General features: G+C 39.3%; 1 protein-coding gene across 3 annotated transcripts in view; it reads right to left on the reverse strand.

The window, feature by feature from the left end:
• satb2 (SATB homeobox 2) overlaps positions 1 to 25,078 on the reverse strand; it is a 66,745-nt gene extending 41,667 nt beyond the window's left edge. For all 3 annotated transcript variants that reach the window (XM_042002601.1, XM_042002600.1, XM_042002599.1), the window contains exons 1-3: positions 24,454 to 25,078; positions 11,765 to 11,980; positions 6,351 to 6,536 (exon numbers count right to left, since the gene is read on the reverse strand). In XM_042002601.1, the coding sequence (XP_041858535.1) occupies positions 6,351 to 6,536; positions 11,765 to 11,936 (358 nt within the window). In that variant the 5' untranslated portion in view covers positions 11,937 to 11,980; positions 24,454 to 25,078. The remainder of the gene's footprint in view (positions 1 to 6,350; positions 6,537 to 11,764; positions 11,981 to 24,453) is intronic.
• Between the last annotated feature and the right edge of the window lie 1,221 nt (positions 25,079 to 26,299).

The raw sequence follows: 26,299 nt of genomic DNA on the forward strand, positions 1-26,299 counted from the left end.
TGTAGCACCTAATTTAATCGGCAAATGTTGCATTTGGTCAGAGGCTATAACAGTGCAGGTTTTTCTGAAGTTAACAAAGGTCCTCTTTGTTTTATCTTGTCTTTGAGACACATTAAAACCCTTATTTTGAAATAGCAAAAATGTTCAAGCAGGACCGTTCCTGGCTTCCGTACAAAAAGAAATCCATATTCTGTAAATACTTTTCATTTTCCAAAGTTTAGCTACTTGATAAAATATGTCTTTAAAGTTCTTTCTGTTTTCTTTCTGCTTCAGATTTCCACATCACATTCTTTATGCTGTTTGTTGGACTCTGGTCAGCTTCCAAGCCAGCTGAAAAGTCACAAATCCTTTCCACAGGTCCACACCTTCAACCCTTTCACTCAAGCTCAGAGAAACTCAGATTTCATAAACAAACTTTAAATGTCAAACAGTGAAGCTCAAACGCCCAAATATAAACAAACCACAACACATTTGTTGAGTTGAAGAGGGCCTTCAAACTCCAGACTTGATCCAGACACTCAGCTGACTCGTGGAGCATTTCTGATTCAGTTTTGTAGCCCTGGAGGTTTACAGGCTCTGAAACATAAGCCTGGCCATTAGAGACATCTCAGCTTGTTTTACAGAGCTTTTTACAAACATGTGGCCAAAGATTTTGCAGAAAGACTGAAGAAATCAGGCTCTGGCTGATGTGGATCTCTGGCCTTCCAGTGACTGAAGCCAAGATTTCTCTGTCATTCTGGTATCTGTTTTGATCATCAATTTATTACATTAAACGCCTGAAATATCTGGAATATTTCAAAGATTTTAACAATGGTTTACTGTAAATTTAAGGACGGCTAGGATAACCACAGACATGCTTTCAATGACTGACTTTCAGCCCCATCCAGCTGGTCACCAGTCAAACCAGTAGCTAATGGAGTACTGCTAGATTAAGGTTCATGCTTAGTGAGCCTGTTTACATGCACACCACAAATCTATTATCTGATTTCTGGATTTACCAGATTATTAAAAAGGTCATGTAGACAGTGTAATCCAATACCCTGTATCAGATGACAGTTATCTGATAATGTGAACTCAGACTTGGTGGTGTGGTTAGCACCGCAAGAGTGACTTCTCAGCGAGAAGGTTGCTGGTTTGAAACTTCTCGCCAAGGAGTTCACTCTAGGTACTCCGGCTTCTTCCCACCATGCATGTTAGGTTAACTGGTCACTCCAACTTATCCCTGGGAGTGAATATGTTGTTTGTCTCTCTGTGATGGACTGGTGACCAGTCCAGGGTGGACTCTGCCTCTCGCCTGTTAATTGCTTGGGTAGGCTCCAGCTCCAGCTTCCATAAATTGGATGAAGCGGTATAGAAAATAAATGCATGTATTAACACTCCCCAATGCTCTGATGTCTTTGTGCATGTAGACCCCTATCAGATTTATTTATTCTTTTTACATCTGCTCATGTGCAAAAAAACGTCATGGGATGCTAAAGACAAACACCAAGGCGAGTATAAACGCAGTAAAGCAGTCATGTGTTGCCTGTTTTTCCAGCTTATTAGCTCCCACATTAGCAGCTAACCTGAAGACGGTGGGTGCCGCCATGTTCAACGTATATCTATGTCCTACAAAAGAAATCCAATAATAGACGGGGAAATGTAGACATGGGTCTATAAGCGTATGCCAATGTGTCAGTAACCGATTATTACAATTATGTAGTCACTCCCAGTTATTGGATTTTGGTTGTCATATAAACGGGCTCTATGACACACAGGTATCCATCTGCATCGCTCTCATCCAAACACAAGATGCTGCATGATGGCTGAATATTGATTTGTTGAAGGTTAGCTTGAACTGAAAGGACGATGATTCCAAAAGATGTTATCATTAAAAAAGGTAAGAATAAAGAAGCATAGGGGAAAAGCTCAGACAATCTTTATCATCATTTAAGACTGCCTCCAAGTGGCAGCAAAACTCTGTAACATGTGGATGTGTTTGTGGAGCGTATCATGAATGTAACTATGGAAGTACAACTTATTGGACAAGTAGACAGATGTATGGATTTTCTTTATGGATGTGGTCATCAACACTTTGTAACCTTAATTCTTATGGAAATGATATAAAAAAGAAATTAGCTTTGAGCAGAAACTGAAGCTGTACGTTAACGTGGTGTCCGTGGTTTCCCCTCAGATGTCCGGTGAACTGCTGATCTGCAGCAGTGACCCTTTACGGCCTGTTCGACGTGGCACCGTTAACCGTTCGCTGGCTAAAGCCGTAAAGTACAGGTCTGCTCCCATCCATTCTATAAAAGCTTTCAAACCCTTATAATTGAAATAAACAATATCATCCAGTTAATTACTGGGCAGAGCTAATTAAAGAAAGGCCGTGGTCCTTTAAATACACCGCTGGGACACAAGAATGCAGGACACAATTCAAACAGGGAGAAAATAGCTGAGACTCTATGTAATTTTGGTTGTGAACCGCAAGGGAAAAATGTACAATTTAAACCAGAAATTATTCATTTAACATAAACACTTGTTTTAAAAAACAAAACGTATTCATTTGAGAGAAGCTCAGAATTGTGTGTGTTTTGTCTGAGAGGTTCCACCCTGATTGTATGTGTGTGAATAAAAGCATCCTTGCATGGGTTAGATAAAGTCTTTAAATGCGTGCACATGTAGGTGAGCGTTGCTCTTTGAGCTTTGTTTGTGTGGAGTTGAGATGTCCCGTTTGGTGTGCATTGATGTGGACAGGGGGCCGGCGTTGCTCATCATTTTTCCAAACTCTGATCAGACCTCCCCTGACACTTGGCAAAAACACTGAGGCTAAAAGTGTTACTAATAGCATTCATCTGCAAACCATAGCAAACACCCACCATACCGCTCCAGAGGCCTGTTTGAGGCCATCGCTGTAGGATAAAGTGCATCTGAATGTTTGTTTTTCTTACTCTCTTTAACAGGCTGTTAAGTACAGCTTTGAATTTTACAGCCGGCAGCAGAAACGGCTTACAAGGGTGATCTTTTTCTTTCTTTTTTTACTTCATATTAAAGAAAAAACATGTTATTTAGCATCTGAGATTATCAGATGGATAAAACCACCAATAAACAGTTAAACCACAGATCGATCTAAATCCTTTAAATAAGCTGTTTGTGGCAGTGATTCAACTTTTAACTTTTCTTTCTTAAGATCCACTTCCAGACACAATGTTTTGATACCAATATTAGAAAATACAATGATAATAATAATATTTTTTTTTATCTATTTTGCACTTTTCACAATAAATGTTACAAATTCTTTACAAATCAATAAAACCAACAGATCATAACAAACTAAATCAGCAATATTAATATTAAAAAGTTAATGAAAATAAACTGTAACTGCATTTTAATTAAAAAAAATTGTCTGATAAATAGGTTTGTATATATAAATATATATATATATATATATATATGTATAGATATATGTACACTATCAGAATATAAAGCTCTGTGAGATTAGTTTTTTTATCCTAATTGATCAGGTTTTTTTATGCTAAAACCTAGTTTTTAATTACTCAAGCTAAACTGCAACAGAAAACAGACGTGAAGTTGTGATTAAACGTACAAAACTGTAGATGAACTCTAGTCTCATAGGTAATAATCATGCTATTCCTGCCTCCTAACTTAGATGTTTTTGCCTTTTAAATCAGGTAAACACACGTCATGACAGGTTAACAAGGTGTGTCAGTACTTAATACTGTGGAAGGAGATGAAACACGGTTTCAACCTTAACTAAAGAAGAGTAAATCCTTAATTTTCATTCGTTACAGGGTGTTATCACCTATTCTCAAAAGGCTTTTGATCATTAATATTATCTTATGAGAGGTATTACTTTCCTTCTGAGATGTTGATCTTATTGCAGCTGTGATGCCATGTTTTGTTTTGTTTTCTGGATGTAACTGTTCTGCTAGATGTAAGTGAGGCGTATTGAGGGTAAACAGAGGTGGAGTTTGAGCATGCACCGCCTGTTTAAGGTGGGCTGGCAGACAGATAAGAGCTAAACGCCTATAGGCAATAAAGGGATTACCTGGGTAACAAAAGCAATAATACAACAGGTGACAAATAAAGGAAAAACATGAACCTTTGCCCTGTATGGTGAATCAGATTTGCATAACCAGATTTTTCTATATCTATATAAACTGCACTTCACATGTCTCCACACTCAAAAACACCATGTTGGGATGACACAAGCACATGCACGCCAACGCTGCAGGAAGATTTCAAACAGATGGGGGATCTCCCACCAGTTTCAGTCTATTGCAATAGCCGCACCGCTCACTGTCACTCGGTTGTTACCATTTTATATTGATGTGAAGCAACTTCTCCAGATAGAATATTCTGCATACTTGAGAGAAGACAGCAGTAAATGACACTGTCCTGCTGCAATGACTACCATGTGTGCAACAATAAATTACAGAGTTTTTCTTTTTCTCTGTTTCATAAACATCCTCACACATACTCCACACACACACACAGTGTATTTTTGTCTTGCCGGGACATTCCTGTCCATCTCTTTGTTGTGTCTTTAATGACTTTTACAGGCTCTGTCTGTGTCTCTGTTGTGTTTTTTAAGCATTCTTGTGCTTATTGCCACTGTAACAGAGCAGCATTTCCTCTGAGAGCAAGAATTCACATCCAGTTTTCTTCTTAGAACGCTGATTAGAGGGAGACTCTGCTGAAAGGCCGTTCTTGTCTCAGCCCCCAGGCTGCAGTGTTGTAGTTTACACAGAGAGAAATGTGTTATGGTTTCAAACTTTTTACTTTCAAAGCAGTCTCGATTGAGCATCAACCTCACGTTTTTAGACAACGTATGTCCATAAATTCTATAAATTTTACTTTTCTAATTGGTGTAGGAGAGTTTTTTTTTGTTATTTTTGTTGTTATGCTGCAATTACTACCCTCAGTTAGCTGTACTCTGGGTTCTTTCACTTGGGGACCATAAATATGAAAAAAAGATGTGCAGCTCATCTGGGGATTTATTTTCCCCCAATAAAATCCTGCTCGACACTTGAGGCTGTCGTCTGCTTTCATGAGGTAGATCCTCATTTCAGTATCTTATTAAAGACAAAGCTAGAAGGAAGCCCAATGGCACGGTCCTCAGATGTGGATTTTGTTGCCGCCAGGTTGAGCTAGGCTGGTTGTGGTGTTTATGCTAAGCTAACAATCAGTTGGTTAATTTAGTTTACATACAAAATTTTAATAATAATAATTTCAACCATACTTGTCCGAATCATAGTAATGTAAGTGCATTTCCTAAATGATTTAAGATTTTGGGACACACTGAGTTCAAAACTTCTAAAATTCAAGTTAAAATTAAAAAGTTCAGGGACTAAATCTATTAAAAAACAACAAAAATAAATAAATAAATAAACACTTTAAGGGATTTTAAATATCATAGTTTTTCTTCTATCTTTTTGTCTAATAAAGACTAAGCTTGTGGTAAAGTATAGATAAGAAACAGTTTGATATTTTGGGAAGTTATATCTTTTTGCCGAGAGTTTGTGGGATAAAAGTTTAGCTTGAGGATAAAAAAGCTTGGTTAGCTTAGCATAAATACTGAAAACATATTAAAACAATTAGTTTGGTGATGTATTTACCACCAATCCACATATCAGTGTGATAGTAAGTAGAAAAACTTGCAGGTGGATTTTGTTACTTTCAAGTAAAGCTAGCATAGCTGCTTCCTCTTTTTTGCTAAGTTAAGTTAAGCTAACACAGATTTTTTTATCTTAGCTTATTTGTTTAACACACAAAATAATATCTCAAACATACATGTCCAGTTCTTGGTAAGACAAGAATTGGAGATAATCTCCTTTTGCTAATTTTTACAGTAAATATGTAGCTGATGCCAGCACATGGTTAGCTGAGCTTCAAGTTTATTAACAAATATAAACATTAGCCAAGCTAGACTAAGCTAACATGCATTTGGTCATATTTTAGCTTAATTAGCTATAATGTAGAAATGTTAGTATAGATATACTTGCTAAATTCTCTGTGAGATAAAGATATTTTTATATGACATTATATTATTATAGGACACACTAGTTTAAAAAACTTTATGACTATATGGTGTGACAAAACTTATAAAAATCAAAATCTAAACCTGTTTTTAGACAGTTATTCCCCTCAAAGGAATCAATTTGTGCAGCAATGTCCTGTTCCTTGTGTGTTAACCACATTTTGAGCATGTTTTCTTCAGTTAACTCATTCACATTTATACTAAAGGCTAAATATCTGTCAAGCCTCGTTTTAAAATCTAAAAGATGAAAATCATCTTACAAAGTCTAAAGAAGAGCATTGTTTAGCTGCATGTGTGTTTTTTGACTAACCGTGGGCTTGTGCAGCAGAGCTGTGGGAGTAGCCAAGGGCTAAGAGCGCTGTCTCCACCAGCTGAGAGAAGAGAATATCCTTCCTGACCAACACAAACTCTGCATGCTCCTCCCTTCCCTCACATCCGTCTGTCGGGATCCCTCCATCCGACTGCTCCACCACACAGAAGACTGGAATCATCAGACCTGTCAAGAAGCACCAACATTTAAAGGAGAGAACAACAAGAGGATTCTTTTAAAGCCTGGCTTTAATTTTTTGTGATCACAACGGGGATTATTCCTCTCAGACAGCAAACATGTGGACCGTATTTGTTGTTGGTCAAGCTTGTAATCACTTCATGCTTTTTCTTTTACAAAGTTGGGTATTGCAACACCTTAAATGTTCAATGTAATGCACCCAACCAGAAATGCAAAATGAAGGATGTGCAGTCCTGCATATACTCTAAAAGTGCTGTTAATGCTGTTAACACAACCCCAGGTGTTTAACGGTTTATTAGATAGGCACTTGTAATAATAGCCACACTTCCAGATATGCAAAGTCAATATACAAAAGACTTAGTGTGATAACAGCAGCTGCCTTTATTAGGTCATTAATAACAGAAGGACCAACACTGAATGTCAGTGTGGTTAAAAACAGCTCAAAGAAATTCCTGAAAAATTTTCATATAAGATGCAAATTCAAACCAGGTGTAAACCGACCCAGATTCTCCAGAACACTTCCTGCAGACAGAAACAGTGGCATGTCTCAGAGGACCATATGCCAACCTGATGTTACAATACCCACAAGCGTCCTGAGCGACCACTTGTGAACAGATCCCACTTATTAGCTAACGTTTAATCACATATTTACATTTTGTTGCTGAATCCAGTTTCACCCTCCCACAGAGACAGCACTGAAACCTGAAAGGGTTCAAAGAACATTACAAAGTGATTGAGGTGTTCATGGCCTCCAATGTGACATTATGGGAGTTAATGGCCTCTGTGGGAAGTGAGCACACCCCCAAAACCAACAAGGTCTAAAAGATCTATTTCTAAGGTCCTGGTACTAAACACTCCAGGATCAAGTGATGGGAACTTTGGCTCTTTTCAAAGATTCAGCTCTTTTGGCACCCAAATGCCTCTTCATTTAATTCAGATTCCATTTTAGTCTAATTTGCACATTTTTTATCTAGTAAACAAATTTTTTGTTTTATTTTTCTGTAAACGCCTTTTTCTATTCATTATTCAGTTAAAAATACAGTTACTGCTTAATACTTTAATCAAACATTTAAATAAACAACTAAACAAAGAAAATGTAAACAAATCAGATAAATAAAGGCCAAAGTCTTAACATTATGACCCTTTAGATCCACTCGTTTGTCCATTTTTACCCAACAAACTTGTATTAAAATACAATCAGTAAAGTCCGGCTTATCTAAAGATTTGGTTCTCCAGGACTCATTCAATGTGTTGTAATAATCCTAATTTTAAGAAGGAAAAACTATTCAGGATATTAAAATCTGGGCTGAATTATTTAACAGAGCGTGATGATTCGTTAAAACAGTTTCTGATTTGTGAAACCTTTATTGTACTCATGAAAATGCAGATAAGGCTCATTTTATTTATTTATTTATTGATGGATGGCATCTAGACCACATGAGACCAGGTCCTGTTTAAGATTATTGCGTACAGATGGAGTATTTTAGCCACCTACTGACCTTTTGTGGTCTTACTGTTTTAAAAAGTTTTGCTAAACCTGCAGTTTGTCTGAGAAGGACCAATATGGCAGATAAATTGCTAAGAAACAGGGTCACCTGTAATTTCAAAAGGGAAAATCATTTTAAATAACATGTTTTGGCTTAACATAGAGAATCCAGGGGAAAATTCCACAAAGTTGTCTCAAGGGATAATATTTTTACTTTAACCACTGCATCCTAATAAAAATGAAGATGTGCACTTGCTCCTCTTTTCATTATCTGCTTACAGGAAGGATCTAATGCCAAAATTTCCTCTTCTTGGCTCCCTGCGCTCATATCAATCCTTCCTCTCCAATCCTTTTTCCTAAAAGGCTTTTGGTTTTGGGCCACCTGTCAACTGACAATTAATTAAAGTCCTCTGAAGAAATGATGGACTGAGAGCATTAGGCAGCGTCCCAGTTCTAATGATACAGGCCAACGGCTGTGTGTTTTACTACAACACACCCACGCAGCATTAGCTTCCCTCCACCACCACCTCAACCCCGACCCGTCCCAGCCGTTGTTTTAATCAGTCAATTCCTATATTTCTATTTCCTCCTCATTAATCACTCGACTCCCAGTCCTCCAGCCTCTCATGGAGTGAATTACACACCGGAGCGCTGTGCCAATTCAAGTAAGTGAATTTCCCCCAACAGGGAAATATAACTGTCAACATGGAGCTGCTCCCTCCGACCAGCACTCCTCTACCCTCCGTCTCCACCTCCTGTCTGTCTTCTCTCGCATTCAGTGTCCTGGATGGTCTGGTTTGGACGACGTCTAACCTCTAATCCCTATAATATGTACAGGGACGAGTGAACGGGGACATTAAAATAAGATGTGTGTGTTTTGGCAGAGTGGGAGTGTGTGTGTCTACATGTGTGTTTGTGTGTGGGCTCGTCCTCATAGCAGCCATGTGGTTTGGAGGAGACACGTCGAGTTTCCTGTCTTCAAAGGCAACCCGTCATTATTACAGCCCAGCACAGGAAACCCCGTCCTCCTTCCTCCTCCTTCCATACGTTTATATTCTTCTTTACATTTTAAACATTCATTCTCTCCTTTTCTGCATTTGCTTCTTCTTCCTGTGGTCAAATCTAAGCTCCTCATTGATTTGTGAACCCCCAGATGGATTTATCTGTACAAACTGTTCAAACCCACAGAAAAGATTTCATCTCATTAAACAGAAAAAAATCCCGGAGTTCAGAGAAAAATCCCAGCATAAATCCTGCCATCCGTTTATATGAAAGGAACCACACAATGTCAAATAAATTGATCGATTTTCATTATTGCGCCACAGGTTTATAAATGTCCACCCTGCAAGGGCTTTAAAGTCAGAGTCTTCATCCTGAATGATTAACAACTATAAAACAAACAAACCATTCCTGCCTCTTTTTTCCAGCTTCCAGACACAACTTTGCCATCTTAAAGACAAGTTTTATTTTTTTATAAAGTATCTCTGGATTTATTAGACATTTCTTCCCCTGACTGTTTTGTGACTGAAAACATTTAAAAAAGGAAGAATTCTCTCGAAATCAAGCTGTGGGAAGCTCATATTTGGTTTTAGAAGAACTGGACAACAATTCATTTAAATCCCACCGTAAAGCCAACTTCACCAGTCAAACAGAACACAATGTGATCATTTTACACCATCGAGGGGCAAACGTCAAACTTTTTTAACTTACCTTAAGTCGTTTTCAGAGTTCTTATCTACTTGTTTACTGCAAAACTTGCTAGTTAGACAGAGAGCAGGATGGGGGTGTTGAAAGAAATACAGTACTGTGCAAAAGTCTTGGGCCATCCCTTGTTTTTTATGTATTGCCAAGAAAACTGAAGTTCAGCATTTCACCGAAATAAACATGAATATAAACATAGTCTGAGGCAAAAACTCCAAGGAGCTTAAAAGTGAATATTTGGTCAGAGCAGCTTTATTCTTCATCCCAGTCCGAACCCTCTTAAACCAGCTTTCCATCTTTTCTTTAAGTAGTATGGGGCGGCGTGGCTCAGCAGGGTAGAGCGGTCGTCTTGCAACCTGAGGGTTGCCGGTTTGATCCTAGGCCAAGTCGAGTTCATGTCTTGTGTCCTTGGACAAGACACCAAACCCCTAATTGCTCCTGATGGGTCATGGTTGAGCACCTTGCATGGCAGCTTCTGCCATCAGTGTGTGAATGTGATGTATGATGTAAAGTGCTTTGGGTATCGTTCCAGGTACAGTAAAGCGCTATATAAATACAGACCATTTACCATTTTAACATTAGTCTTCAGGAATCGTTCTCCAGGCTTCTTGAAGGATTTTCCAAAGTTCTTCTTTGGATGTTTCTGCCTTTTGTTCTGTTGTCAGTCCAGATGATCCCACACTGCTTGAATAATGTTGAGGTCCGGGTTCTGGGGAGGATCCAACCCTCCATCTGACCTGTTGCTTCAGATTTTTAGTCCAGTTCTTGTGTCATGTCACACACCTCAGCCTTTTCTCCCTATTTCCCTTCCTTAAGAACGGCTTCTTGACAGCCACGTTTCCATGGAGACCATTTCTGGTGAGGCTTCAGGCCAACAGTAGAGGGATCGGCTGAAGGTCCAGATGCATCTATCAGGTCCCGGTTCCGGTTTTTGCTGAATCTGTTCAAATTTCTTCAGGACATCACTTTCAGATCCTGTTAATCTGATAGTTTTTAGTCCTGACTTTTTTTTTTTTTTTTGTCCTTCACATGTTCAGCTTCTGCCTCCAGGCTGAAATATGCCAAGTCTCCAGCTAACAGCTCTTTGGGAATCACCTTGTTGCTGCTAACATCCTGTGTTCTGTCTGTCAAACTGTGTTTTCTTTGATGTTTTTCACAGATAAAACTAAAGAAATGGGAACAAATTGTGTATATTTGTGACAAATAGCTTAAAGATCCAATTTAAAATCTATTCTTTGCTAATTTGTCTGTTATGTGTCAAATCAAATGCATCCCTTAAATTAGGAACCTTTTTTATCCTTAAATGATTCATAGGTCAGTGTTAAGTACCTAACAGAAAAGTACAAGGACTGGAATGAAAATGAGTGAATAAGAAACCAAAGAAAACCTTTAAGACCCTTAGAAAGCTAGGAAATACTGATCACCACCCCAAAAGATTACAACAAAATCTGGCTGCGGGGAGGAGAAATATAAAGAAATGAAGAGAGGTGCAAAACTTTTGCACATAACTGTAATGGCTGAAGGTCGAAACATTTCTGCAAACATGGCAACAAACACAGATGGATAACTGCACACACACATGCACACATGCATGAACACACACGCATAAAGAGGAACTTTCACAATGAACGCAGAAATCGATAAGCCAGAGTGACTTGTATAAATCTTGTTTATGTGGAGCAATCTCCTTTATTTGGTAAGCCTGTGTTATACAGTTCCCTCCTGACTTATAGATTAACAGCCTGAGGTTCTCCCTGCAGAGCCGCCACACAAAAACATGGAGCTCGGAGCCAAACTCAACTCGTGGCCAGGATGTGGCTCACAGCTGGGCCAAAAGCTGTCTTAGGTTTGGTGTGTCAGAGCCCAGAAACCTCCTGGATGAGGTGGGAAGAGTCTACGTTTAACCCAAAGATGTTAGTTTATTATAGTTATCAGTTATTGCATTGGAAAATTTCCTTCCATCTTTCCACCCACTGTTATTACAGTCACTACTATACAGTAAACACCACCCAGGCTGTTTCATCCTTACCTCCGAGGGGTCGTGGAAGGGCTCCATTGTGCCGCATGCGGGGCCCGGTGGGGCTCCCATTGAGCTCCAGCCGGCCCTTTTTTGCAGGTGGCGGGATGCCACTGAGTTCTGGGCTGCCTCCCCTTCGCTCAGGACTGTCCTGGGTGATGGGACTCTCCCCTCCTCGCTCCATCCTCCTCCAAACCCCCAGAGGAGCTCCAGCCAGAGAAAATGTGTCTGGAGGGGTTAACCAGGAAAACAGAGGGATCAGATATGTGACACATATACCGATATATTTCATCCTCTCTAGATTTGTTCTTTTATTTCTTTCTAAACAAAAAGATGAAAAGACTAAAAAAAATATTTTTGTGTGGTCAGCAAAAAATAAATAAATAAATTGTCCTTAACAAAGATTCTCTGAGTCATCTTTCCTAAAAATTTCAGCATTTATGTTGCAGTCCACAAAGAATTTGAAAACTTACAGACCAAACGTTGTCCATCTAAACAAACAGGCTGATGTCCTGAAATACGACGCCAGTGTCTTTGCAGCGATTCTTAAGCTGGCCCTGTTGTTGAAGTTTGGACAACTCAATAACTCCCATCAAAGCAGTTTCAGACTTTACAGTTTAATCTTTATTTTCATTCTCTGTACGGGGACATTTAGACTCTAAAACTGGTCTGCTTAGGGTTTAAATAGATGCTGATTTGGGATAAAACACAATCTTTGGTAAAGTTGACTTCCCTGATGAATTTGATGAAGATGATAAAGTTGTTGTTTTTTTGTTTTTTTTGACGCTTTAGCCTTTTATTGTAGTTGAAATGAGAAAATACACGGCTGGCCTGGGAACGCCTCGGGATCCCCCTGGATGAGCTGGTGAATGTGGTCGGGGAGAGGGAAGTCTGGGTTTCCCTGCTTAGGCAGCTGCCCCCGCGACCCAACTCGAATGGATGGATGGATGGATGGATGGATGGATGGATGGATGGATGGATGGATGGATGGATGGATGGATGGATGGATGGATGAAATGAAATGAGTGAATATTGTCTCTTTGGGAGACTCATTCTCTGATTTTTAGGAACCAAGTAACTATTTTTCCTGAAGATAAGTAAATAGTAGGTGGCAATCAAAGCAAAAATGTCCTCAACACAAAAAGTTGAGGAAATAATTCCTGAAGTGAGCAAGGGAATCTAAAGTATCTGATTTAGGAAGTAATCACACCAGGAAAAAGTCAGGTTTGTTTTTTTTTTCACCCTGGACTTTTCCCAAAACGGCCAATGACCAAGTAGAAAAATGTAAGAGGAAGAAGATAACCTGGCTCACTGATTGGCCAGAACCAAAAACTGATCTTTTGCTTCAAGTAAACAATGAGGCAACATCAATTATCTGCAGTCTTCACCAGTTTTTACCAGAATCTGTCCATTATGAGCAGCAGGAGAGGCTGCATGTTGCTCTACATCCCTTCCTCTCTGTGGTTCGCGTCATGGTCTATTTGCTTTCATGCTGGACGAGAACTGCGCCATGATTTACTTGCAAGTAAACCCCTGGTTTTTAGGCAGACCAGAGTTCACTTCTTTGGTCTGCACCAGAGCAAATGTGCATTCACACTACTCCAAACGAACCGGACTATCCGTGGAAGCTGTGGGCCTTGTACAGTTCACACCGAAGTGTGATGGAGGTTGCATTTAAATGACAACATAAACAACCACACACAAAAAAAGAGAGATATCTGAAAACAATCTGATTTGAGCATTAAGACCTGCAGTATGAACATATTCTTTGACTCTGTTTTGACTGACCAAGCATCCGTTCTCTCAGGGAAACTACTGAACATCAACTCTTTTACCTCTTTTCAATCATAGAGGTTCCAGTGGTGGTTCAGGTCTGGTGCTAGAGCCAGTTCTAAATTAACTCTAAAAAGAACCAGTGAATGTCTGGTTTAATTTTCCAGTCAGATGCGATGCAATTATAACTTCTTTCCAGCTAAAAAGTACATGAGCTCGCTTTCTGCTGTAGATAGGCTTTGAGTCCTGACTCTTTTTCTTTTGTCCACCACATTATGTCTAGTTTCTGCCACCATATGTCACGTTTCCAGCCAACAGCTCTTTAGGAATCACCTTGTTGCTGCTAAAAACTGTCTGATCTTTGATATTTATCATATAAATGGGAACAAATGCTGTGTCTTTGTGAGAGGCTGATACAAAAAGCCCAAAGGTCACATTTAAAATGTTTCTTTACTTTCTTTGTGTAAAATGTGTCAACACAACACTGGTTGAATGATTCATAATTTTCTCTGAACATGGTCAGGTACAAGGACTGGACTGAAAGTGAGTGAACAAGCTGAAAATGTCAGAAGAAAAACTTTTTAAATAATCTGGAGAACTGTTGCTTTGCGACCACTACAAAAAAATTACAACAAAGTCTGGCTGTTTGGAGGAAACTATAAAGAGATGAGAGCTGGACTTGATCACATACAACCTCCTACCATACACATGCATGCAAGCCTCATCCTCATGGGTCAGTTTTTCCTGATAAGGAAGCGTCAGCCAAACTCTAATATGCGTAATGCCGTTAGCAGCATTAGCAGGCCTGACGAGGACTCACGCCAGCTCGCTCTGGCCAAATGGACTGCATTTATTTACCCACCAGACCCTGGACAATATCCACCGCATGTGTGACCCTCGGTGAGCAGAGAGAAATTGCAAACTGTCTGTGGAAAACGGTTAATAGTGTATGGAAATCATGGAATAGAGTGAGCAGATTTGGGAACGGAAAAACACAGAAGGTCTCACTGTGGAGTGACACTGAGCAGAAATCCACCAGAACAAATGAGGGAGAATCCACGGTGATTGTTTGAGTGTGAAATGTTCCACAGCACTTGATTAGAAACTGTACTCCCCCCACTCTTTAATATTCTGCAGCTCCAGCTGTTGTAACTTTGTACAAAAGACGCCATTTCTTTTCTTTTTTAAGCATTTTCTATCCATCTTCCTTCTTTCCTGCTCATTCCTTCTCTTTCCATCTCTTTCCTCTACCTTCTATATACCCACTCACGTTCTTACACAGCAGCAAAGCTGAAAAACACCACGAAAAAGCAAATAAACTCGAGATCTGAGAAGTATTTAGAGCTCAGGGAAAAAGGCAGGATGAATAATAAATTAAAGCCATTAGCTCTGGCGTGATTAAAAATTGTGGGAGACAGAGGCCAAAAATGCGAGTGGCAGAGTTTAATAAAAGAGAAAACAAGTTCAAAGAGTGGAGAGCAGCGGGTTTAAATGTGAGTACAGTGGTAGCTATAATTTACAGTGAGGCTTGCTGAGAAAAAAGGGAGGCTCTGCAAATAAACCCAACCACTAACAATGTTGTAGCTACAATACAGAACGAGTGAATAAAAGAAAACAGACTGTTTACAATCAGTGCAGCTTTTTAGTGTGACGGTCTGCACCTGGAGGGTAAACTACACAATTTAATGTTGATTCTTCTCCTCATATTCGGACATAATCCTCAAAAGAATCTGACTTCATCACTGAACAAGTCCAATCCCGTTTTAGCTGCTGACGATCCCTATCAAGACCCGCCGACATCTCTTCATCTCACCTAGCACACACACACACACACACACACACACACAGATCCTCTGCATCACCTTCATCTCTCCTCACATCCCACTTCTATTACATTTCATTTGACCCCAGAGATAAAGAATCTTATCCAGGCTGTGCATCTTTATGTTTTTCCGTACATCCCAGTGATAAGATGTCCAAATGTTACTACAGTAAGTCATCATCAGGTCACGAGTGGCCAGAGAAGGCTTGTTTTTATTAGAAAATCACAAAGAGGAGTTTATTTCCTCCTGTTAGCAGCTGTTAGTATGTAAAGTGTTATCTAAATAAATTTGTAATAATAATAATGATTATAATTAACAGCCTTTATGTATTACATGGTGGTAAAAGTGAGTCAAACTGCACAAACAGTGTCTGAAAACTAAATAAACCCCCACGATTCAGCAGCAGTAACAGTATCAGTTCCTCACAGCAGTCAGTTCTGTTGTAGATCTCACATCTGACTAGAATACTTTGGTATCCACAGGACTTCATGGTCCACTCAATGACTGCGAGATGTCCAGGTCCTGTAGCGGTAACTTTAAATCATTTATTTACTTGCCTTTCAGGGAGTTTGCGGTCACTTTCATCTTCATGTTTTATTTTAAATACATCTCGATGACTTCTTTTTTAAAATTATTAATAAAAACAAATAGAACATTTACTGAAATTGTACAAACTTATAAAACAGGACATATAAATACAACAGTAAACATTACAATTCAGATAGCTGTGATGCTCGAGGGTTTAAAATAGTCTTTTCAAGGGCAGACATAGTTTTGATTGCCATAGAATTACACCTAAATATATGACCTATATAAATATAAAGGGATGGCAAGAATGCATTAAAATTGGGTTTATTATGCTAAAACTTTGAGGTGTAGATATGATATTTCACATACATTATTAGCAAATCAACAATGTACAACTTATCAGCGTTTTCAAGGTCACTTTTCTCTATGCAAAATAGCACATGCTTGTTTTTTAAGGAGACATTTATGCCTCTTCTATCTAAAAAGTTCATCATATCACTCCAAAAGTGTTTCATATACGTGCAGACCCTGAAAAGATATAAAAGAGTTTCATAATAAACAGTCCAAATCCCATTAATATTGTCTCTTTAAGAATGTTTTTACCCGATAACAGTTGTGACTTCTCCATAACGTTCGCTACGGGCTAGAAGCTAGCTGAACTTCTTCTGCTTATTGGAGTTTGTTAAACACTTCATGGATAACTGGAATATCTCTCATGACTTCAGCTTATAACTTATGCGGTCCTTGCAGCCCACAGGTGCAAAACTAAAAGTTTTTTGCAGCCCTCTAGGTGGCGCTGGAGGCCAAAGCCTGGGCCCCATGGTTTAGGAATCACTGGCCTAAAGGACATTGTTCCAGAAGTCTTGCAGTTTGCTCAGATGCAGCTTTGTGAAAATGTTCTTTTTTGAGAGAAGAGGCTTCCTCCTGCAACTCTCCCAAACAAGCCACATTTGTTCAGTCTTTTTTTATTTGGACCTTTGTGAGCTTTAACATTTAACCTGCTAGCTGAGGCCCGGAGAGTCTGAGATGTAGATCTTGGGTCTGATCTTGCTGGGACGTCCACTCCCGGAAAGATTGAAGATTTGAAATGTTTTCCACTAACGAAAAATCTTTCTGGACTCCAGATGGTTTGTAAATTACCTTATAACCCTTCCTAGACTGATGGGCAGCAACAGCTATGTCTCTAAGATCACTGCTGATGTCTTTCCTCCTTGGCATTGTGTGATAGGGGAGGAGCTCAGACTGATGGTGGTCAGTTTATCACTGCATTGATCAGGAGAACCCTCTTAATTTATTATTATTTATTATGGAAGCCGTAAGTGTGGACTTTTGCACACTATTTCTACATTTTAGGTTTTTTTTATATAATTATTATTATTAAATAAGGACACGGTGTAATATGTCTTGTGATTATTTGATTTTTTTCCTTAATTTTACAACCCGATGAGTATGTTGATGCATTTAGCTCAAATATGAAAGAAATAGTCATAAAATAAACTTATAGATCAGTCAGTGATGAGAATAACAAGTGATGGCTCTAGCAACATATAATATTTAACATTTCTGTCTTTTTCTCTGCAGAGCATGTTACTGTAATTATTTGACCACATGCACTTGATGAAACTTTGGGTTAGATGTAGAACCTTTGCTACTAACTGCAAGCACAAATAATCAGTTTTGATTAGAAATGTGACTGTACATAGACTTAAAGAGGACATTTTAGAAATCTGCAATATTTTAAATCAGTCTGAATCTTTATTTTTTTTAACTCAAGACCAAAGGAAGGATTTTCAATTTTTTACTGACTAACTTTTTATTATTTTATTGTAATTTTACCTGTTTTTAAGGTTTTTAACATCCTCAGGTTTTAGATTTTTACGGCAGTTGCACCTGAACTTTTTGCCCAAGACTAATTTTTCTTTGGAGCAATAAAGTTTATCTTAATAACTTCATCATATTTAGCAAATATAAACAAATCCATAATTTGCTGCATCAACACACTCAGTAAAAGTTGGGATCGAGACAAAGACAGAAAGGTTTCTACAATAACATTGTTTTGGAAGATTATCCATCAGCAGATTAAAAGGTGGCAGGTAAGGGTGTCAAGATTGGGTATAAAAGCAACATCCACCAAATTTTTTGTCTTTTTAAACAGGAATGGGTCCAGTTTGGTCACATCACCAGTTGGGTCCAAACTCCATTAGAGAATCATCAGTTAGTTGAACAACAGCACTGCAGGAGAAACCGTCATGCCAGCGCAAGGGTTTTTGGACATAACCTCATTTCATTCGGAAAGACAGTGGACACGAGCTATGTAGACAGATAAGCCCACGTTCAAGTTGCTTCCAGGAAAAACTGACGCCTGCTTTTACATGCTAAAGATCCGAAAGGTAATCATTCTCATTTCACCTTTATAGTTCTTACAACTAAAAAGGTCACCCAGGCCGAAAGCTGAGATGGTATGGAGGACATCAGTGTCCGTGGAGGACTTTATCTGTGTGAAGGTACCACTGATGCAGAGATGTTGGAGTTTTAGAGACATATGCTACCATCAATGAGATGTTTTATTTCAGCAGGATGATGTCAGACCTCATTCCTGACTGTCTGTCTGCAGTCCACATCCTCATGAAAAGGAGAGCCAGACAGCAACAATCCGGAGTGTTTGAACAGCCAAAATCTTGGATTTAGCAGGCACGGACACAGATTTCTCTGGAAAACTGAAACAATCAGGATCCTCAGTTCATTAAAAAAAACTGACAGAAACAAGACTCTATTCAACTTCCACTGAGTGTTGCTGCAGCAGATTCTGGATTTTTTTTCAGATTTCTGAACACAGTGAAGTTGTTCAGAAAAGATCCTGGAAATAATTGAAACAGCAAATTTAGTTTGTTTTTTGTTTTTTTCTCACATTTAGAAAACTTGGCATTTATTTTGGAAATGCACATGTTTATTTAACCACAATATCTGTATTTAGTTTAATGCATCACTTTTACTAGTACAGCAGTTTGTGACAGTTATTTCTTTTAGTAAATTCGATTAACACTCAAACGAAAAAGTACCTAATTGTACCTTTAGGGGTACAAAGCCTTGTTACTGAGGTGTTATCCTCAAAGGTAATGTTGTTATACCCTTTACCATTGCAGTTTATACCTTGTAAAGACCAGTTTTGGGCTCAAACCACCAGTGACTCCTGAACTACAGCCAGGTTGATGATGAAAACAAGGATAATGTGAACAAAGTTAGATAATTTTTTAAGCATGAATTAAATCGTAGTAAAAATAAATAAATAAATACACTGAAATGCACAAATCTAATTTTACAAATAAGCTTTTTTTCATTTCTCAACACTAGACAACATAGCTATTTCTTTCTTTCCTTTTGTTTTTCCCATCACCTCCTCAGATTATGTCCCAACATTTAGCTGAAACAGTACAAAATACTAGATTCTGTTTGAGAACATAAGTGTAGCTTTCAGGTCCTCAGATGGGTACAACTAGTTAGTCCAGATTGGGGGACATAAATGTTTCCCTTTGTTGACAAAGCAAATTTTAATTATAGGTGCTTGCATTAACCATAAATTACATTACAGGTTAAACTTATCAATTTAAAACATTTAACCTAGAAAGATGTTGTCAGATCAAAGTTTAAACTTGTTTATCATAGACAAGAATTGAAGGTTTTTGCACATAAAATCCACAGTGATTGGTGTAAATAATAATTGGGGTGTGAACCTGTGTGTGTGGAAATCTCACATAAACATCCTCTGTCATCCACAGATAAATGCTAATCTATTCCTGTAATTATTACAGGCATGTTGAGCAATAACCCCTTTGCTCCAGAGACTGTCAGAATGAGGGTATGCGCTGGATCGCGTGTTAACGTCTCAGAGTGCCACTAAAAACATTGATTTAGTAACACTGCTATCAGTCTTGAGATACTGAGATTGGTATCTTCTAAATCCTAATTTTTTCTGTGCTGCATTGTTTATAAGATGTGTGATAGTCAGAGCAGTTAATAAAGAGATGATAAGATGATCTGTTGCATATCTGTTATATAGACGGGAACCAACTTTAATGTCGATAAGGTGGAGGTCACGATCGCGTTTATTGCCCCTCTGAGGGACAGTCAGAACTCTCCAAGGAGCTTTCATTGACACCTGTTGATGTCAGAGAAAAGCTTAAGATGAGCTTCTGTAAGGTTTGACCCTCATTTTTTTATTTTTTTGTTTTATTCTGGCACAAACTTGTGTTTTCATGATAAGCTGCTATCAAGTTCCATATTATTACACATTCTAGACATAACAAATACACACCGGCCAAAGACAAGATTGCAGAGCAAAAAAATGTGGACACACCCTGAGAAATAGAAGAGTACAACGCGACAACAAACACACCTTAAACAACGTGTCCAGCTCAAAGACGTAAACACACACAAACACAGGCTGACATAACCTAAACTCCACAAACAGTTTCACTATCTCTCACAAACAAAACGCAGAAAACTCTCCTCAGAAGAAGCAGCCAAAGAAGAAATAACACACACACACACACCTCCACTGTAATCCCATTGTGATAAATTTGAATCATACAGGAAGCAGGGTGCAGTAAACGCCTCACACACACACACACATTTACAGCACGATCAGCAGAGCAGCAGCAGAAGTATGAAGTTTATGGAAATGCTGAAGAGCTGAAACTGACCTGCAGAGCTGGCGGACGCCTCCACGCTGCTCTGACCGCCCCTGTGCTGTCTCACTGTCCCTGACTGAGGCTTCTGCCTTTCACATGCAAACCAGACGGAGCGACCTGCGAGGGCATTATTAGCACTGATAGCAGGGGAGAACAGGAGAGGTGTCCCTTCCAGGGAAATTTCCAGAGATATGCTGCTCTTCCCGTTCCAGATCCACTTTTATAGCAGGGCTATCAAGCTATTGGTTAATGCTTGGCTCTGCAGCACAGATAAAAGACGGGGGTTGATATTAAGAGCCCTGCTGTCACATAAACATACAGAGTGTACATGCGTTCATATGAGATAAAGGCTGGACTGGAGCAAATTGGGCCCCCAGTTTGGCTCATTATTTAATGATTTGATCCAGCATCATTTGTGGAAAAGCTCAGCCTGCTAAGAAATGTTTTTATTTTTTATTGAATGAGTGAAAAAAAAATAAATGAATTATTTGTGGAGTGAATTAAATAGAAAAGCTTTAATAAAATTTCTTTGTTCATTTTTTAGTCACAGACTCAAAGATTCTGTCATTTTTTTTTATCATATAGAACTTTTAAACTACAAGTTTTTATGTTCAGGACGCTGGAAGAGGAACAGACAAACAAAATGATGAGGAAAATCTCAACTTTTGTTCCAGACAGGCACATCCGAAGCCAGGACCACAGAGTTAGGCACAGTTTAACGTCTTTGTTGGATGGGCAAAGTATTTTTGTGCTTTAAAATGTATTTAAAGATTAAATCAACCAACAGAACAATTTTTTTTTCTAGTTGAAAAATTGATTTATTGTTCCAGCTTAGAATTAGTTTGTGGTTTCTTGTGATGTTTATGAATTAGAAACACAATAAAATAAAGTATCTATAACAAGTCAGATTTTCAGTTTCTTTTCAAAGTTTTACATTTTATTTTATTATTCATTTTTTTAAGCCTTAGCAAATCAATTTTGGTTTTTGCTTTTGTGTTTATTGTCAGGGAAAACTTAAAACCAGCAGGTATTTACATTAGTAGCTGGAATGAGAGTTTTCTCCCAGATGAGGAGAATTTTCTTTTATTTGCTTTGGACAGACAAATATAAACACATTTTCTTCTCTTGGGCGTTGGGTGCACAAACGTTTTCTCTTTTAAAATAACATTAATATATTAAATAATAAAATAAACCATTTTATTTTATCACTTAATGATCTGAGAGCCGTTGCGCGCAGTGACCTTTATTAATAAAAACGCCAGAAAAGAGATGGAAAACCCTGACAGAAGAAGAAGTCTCATTGTCTCAATTTGTTTTTTTAAGTCTGGAAACAACATGTGGAACATGAAGAAACTTCTTTATGTGGCCGATTATGAGGAAATATTGCTTTTCGGGAAGGTTACATTATTGTGGAATTTGCTGTTTATGGCCATCAGATGTGTGGCTGTGATGTGGAGAAACTCGGGGTGGGAGGCGGGCAGGCTGAGGGGGCGACACCGGCCCTACATGTTTGTTTTTCCCGTAAACACATCGTTTGATAACGTGGGATGAAGAGCAAGCGTTTGCAGCCTCGCCCTTCCAGCCAAAGGATGCGCACGCGTGCTTAAACATCCGCGCACACACCGAGCCGCACAAACCGCAGCCAGCACGCGGCACAAGCTCACTGCTTCAACACTTCCAGGGACCACACACTAGACTGTGAACGCAGCCGAATCCCAGAAAAATACACTCACAGGACAACATGATGGTGTCACTTCACGCGCGTGCGCACAGGGATGCCACGCCGTCCACCGCAGCCCAGCAGAGCGAGAACAGCTGCGAAAAGTGCAAGTTTGTCCTCAACATGCATCAGTGACGCCCGCATCTGCGCCATTAGAGCCTGTAGATCATCTCATCTGCACTTTAACATTCTTATTACGTATGAAGGTGTCACCGGGTTCACGCGGTGAGGCAGAGGAGGAGGGGTGATGAAGAGTTCCTGAAATCCTGCACACAAGTTTGATTTCTTATGGTTGCAAAACTTGGCGCGTGCACGTGAGAAAGGACGGGAATCCTGAATGTTTTCAGCCTCTGAGGTCAGGCTTGTAAAACTCCAGCGGTCTCATAATGCGCGTGACATTGCAGACCAGAAATAATTGGACTCACACACATCAGGCCTCCGCAGCTCAGTTAAAGCCAAAGAAATTTTAACTTTCCCACCATTTTGGACATTCCTGATGTCCATCCACCCCTCCCACCCCCCCACCCCCACTTATTTCTTTTAATGTCCCAGCAAATCTCCAACTGAGATTCATGTTCCCTTTTTTTAAGAAAATATATTCGTGTGTTTTCTTAAAAAAAAAGAAAAGAAAAAAAGAAACCGTTGTCAGTACACGCGCTTGACTTCATCTGCTCCTGAAATAGAACAGGATGACCAGATCCAACCTGCGCAGGTGATACACCTCCTGAAAATGAAGAAATGCATTTTTAAAATGAACATTTCTGTAAAAGGAAGCTGGCAGTTTTAAGCCTGAACCTGTTTTTGGTTTTGGAGCAGAAGAAGGAGCTGTTGTGTCTTAAATGGTCACAGAGGACCACAGACTTCATGGAGGCTGAAAGCGGCTGCTGTCAGCGCGAGGAGCCGCAATGAGGGGAACCAAAAGCTCCCAGAAGAAGAAAAAAAGGTTTTATCCTTTTCATAATCAGTTTGCGCAGCTTGACGTCTGAGCTTTGTCTAAAATTAAACACTTAAAATTGATTTAAAAAATACAAAAATATTCTGCTCTGAATTTTCTAATATCTTGATTAAAAGAGTTAAAAGAGGTTTTAGTGGTGAGAATTGATCCTGACGTGACTCGACACAAATCTGCTGCTTTTAATTTGCGTTCGCAACCGAAAGGCCGCAACGAGACTTCCAGTCCCTGACATCCCCTGACATTCCTCATTTTATTTATTAATTCATTTATTTGTAATACCGGCCGTGAAACAGTCGGTGTGTGACGGTGTCGCGTGAATCAGGCGCTGAAAGTTAAGCCGCAATTCTGCACCTTTCCGCTCCTCCACATGACGTTTAATACAAGGCGACCCAGTTATATTATAAATATGTGTAAAACTAATGGGGGGTGGGGGTATTATTCAGACCCCGCACGTGTTAATGACTGACACCTCTCACAGTAATTGGTCATTAATTGTTTTCTTTTAAAGTTAAAATGTGACAGAGTGCGCTAAATCTTCATGGGGGACAAAGGTGTCGCACTTTATTATTGGACTTTATTATTTATTATAACTGAGTTATTCTCCTAGACACACACACACACACACACACACACACACACACACACACACACACACACATACACACATACACACACACAGGTGTACAAATAAGCCAATCAAAACCGCCAAAACAGAACGAAAACTAAAACCTTTAATCTAAAACTTGCATTTTTAATTTAATTGTAAATAATTTATAAAATTTAATCCGCATATTCACTTTGGTGCAATATTTGAAATTCAGTAGTAACTTTAAAATGACATTTTAAGACATTTAGCTTTGATTTTACAGCAATAAAACAGTGTGAGATTCTGATTTCAGTCAAAGGAAAACGTAGAAAATTTGACCAATTAATAATAAAAGGCTGAACATGAAGAGAAATTAATAAAAGCGATAATTATAAGCAAAACCCAAATAATTAAGTTTATATTATTATTATTATTATTATTATTATTATTATTATTATTATTATATTGATAATATTATTAATAATTATAATATGATTCTGTTTTGTTGAGTTTTTTTTTTCTTGCAGCCATTTTCTTCGTGATCATGTACTGTTGAGTGTGTGTGTGTGTGTGTGTGTGTGTGTGTGTGTGTGTGTGTGTGTGTGTGTGTGTGTGTGTGTGGACTCACTGTTCACGGCGTGTCTGTAGCGCTGCTGCCCGCTGAGGAGGCTCTGTCCATTGATCAGCAGTAGTGAATCCAGGGCTGGGTTTTGGTTCGGCGGATCACGCTGCTGCTGCACGGAATCTGGACTCGAACCCGGATCGGAGATCCACAGAGGAAAAATAAAAAGTAGTTACAAGTGTGTGTGATGTGCGCGCGCTGGTGTCTGTGGTAAGAGGCGGACGGAGGATGAGAGTTTGTCAGCCAGCAGCAGCAGAAGTGCTGTCAGTTCCGGAGTCGTGGACCGGACTTTAGAACCGAATTTTGCACAATTTTGATATTTTCACGGACTTTTTTCCCTTCTGTCGTCCTTTTATGTCACGAACCAGCTCCTGACTGAACTCCTGGCTTCATCCTCGGAATAGATAGAGAGAGGGAAAAAAACGCAAAAAGACAGTGCGACGCAATCGCTGAAAGTCAACACGCACTCACACACGCACAGTCCGAGAGAAAAAGAAAAATCCCAAAAGAGAAGAAAACAGAAAGTTGACTGAGAAAAGCAGACAGCAGCGGACTGACTTCCAGCTTCTCAGCAGCGTTAAACGGCGCAAAGGAGCGCGCTCTGATCAGAGTGTCACTTTCAATCGTCTCTGTGCCAGCGGGTGCACTGACTGATAGAGGGAGGAGAGAGGGGAGGAGAAACCAAGGCGAAGGGGGAGGGAGGGAGGGAGCGGAGGGGGCGTCAAAAACTAATCCGATCCATGAAAGCGTTCAGTGAGCCGGTTCCAGGAGAAAAATGAAGCAGAAATGAGCGGAGGAACTCGGGGTTTTACGCATTTTAAGCACCCGATCAAGACAGGTCGTGACCTGTGGGGTCATTCTATTAATTAATTTATATATTATTTCATTAAATATCATATCACGTGCGCCCACAACGCAGAAACCTTGACAACAAAGAAGAGAAACGCTGTGGGAAGATTCTGCTTCAGGCAGCAGGAACTTATCAGCGTCTCTTTAACACCTTACAGGTATCATCCCACAGATAATCCGCACGAGCTGAAGTCCAAGCTGATACATGTTAATAAGTAGCCTAATAATAAGCAGGATGACCCCTCCATCTCCTGTTAGACGTAAGGCTCGCGGTCTTGCGGGATCCTGTTAATCATAAACATGAATCTTGATAGACAGATGTCACCGCGCGGGGCCTAATAAATAAGGATGCCGCAGAGGGTCAAATGGAAAAGGAAAAGAAAAGACTGGAGCTGGGAGTGTTTTTTGTAAAATAAGCATAAAAGTTCGAATTTGATGCAAAATAAGCTAATAAAGTGAAATTCATCTGCAAAGGTTCATAGAGATAAACGATGTACAACCGAGAGTCGAAATTCTTTTGTTTAGACTCATCTTTGCATATGCAGTCTTACTGTCTCGTGCAACAAGGGAGTCCTTTCATGAACATTTTAATAGAAGCATATGCGACGCAAATTAAGCCACAGGTCAACAACCACAGCCGGGTTTTTGGTGCCGCGGCTCGCTCCGGGCCCTCCGGATGCCCAGTCTGGTTGCTAAACAGTAACTCTCAGATTGGGGGCTTTTTACTAAATATTATTTTATCATTTTATTGTCTTTTATACATGTTCTATTGTTGTTTAGTCCCTTTTTTGTTTGTATTTTTTCTCTCTTAGTTGTATAGCCTTTTTGGTCATCATGTGTTGTTTTACTGGTGCTTATGAATTACGTTTACTTGACAAAACACGAGATAAATCACATGAACAGGTTTTTTTTTATCAGATCCTAATGTGGAAACTCTTCTATCGTCATTTTACAGTCACATTTAAGGAATGGAGCTCAGACTAAAACCCGTTAACGACCTGCT

This window comes from Melanotaenia boesemani, chromosome 12, assembly GCF_017639745.1.
Source record: "Melanotaenia boesemani isolate fMelBoe1 chromosome 12, fMelBoe1.pri, whole genome shotgun sequence".
NCBI classification, from domain to species: Eukaryota; Metazoa; Chordata; class Actinopteri; order Atheriniformes; family Melanotaeniidae; genus Melanotaenia; species Melanotaenia boesemani.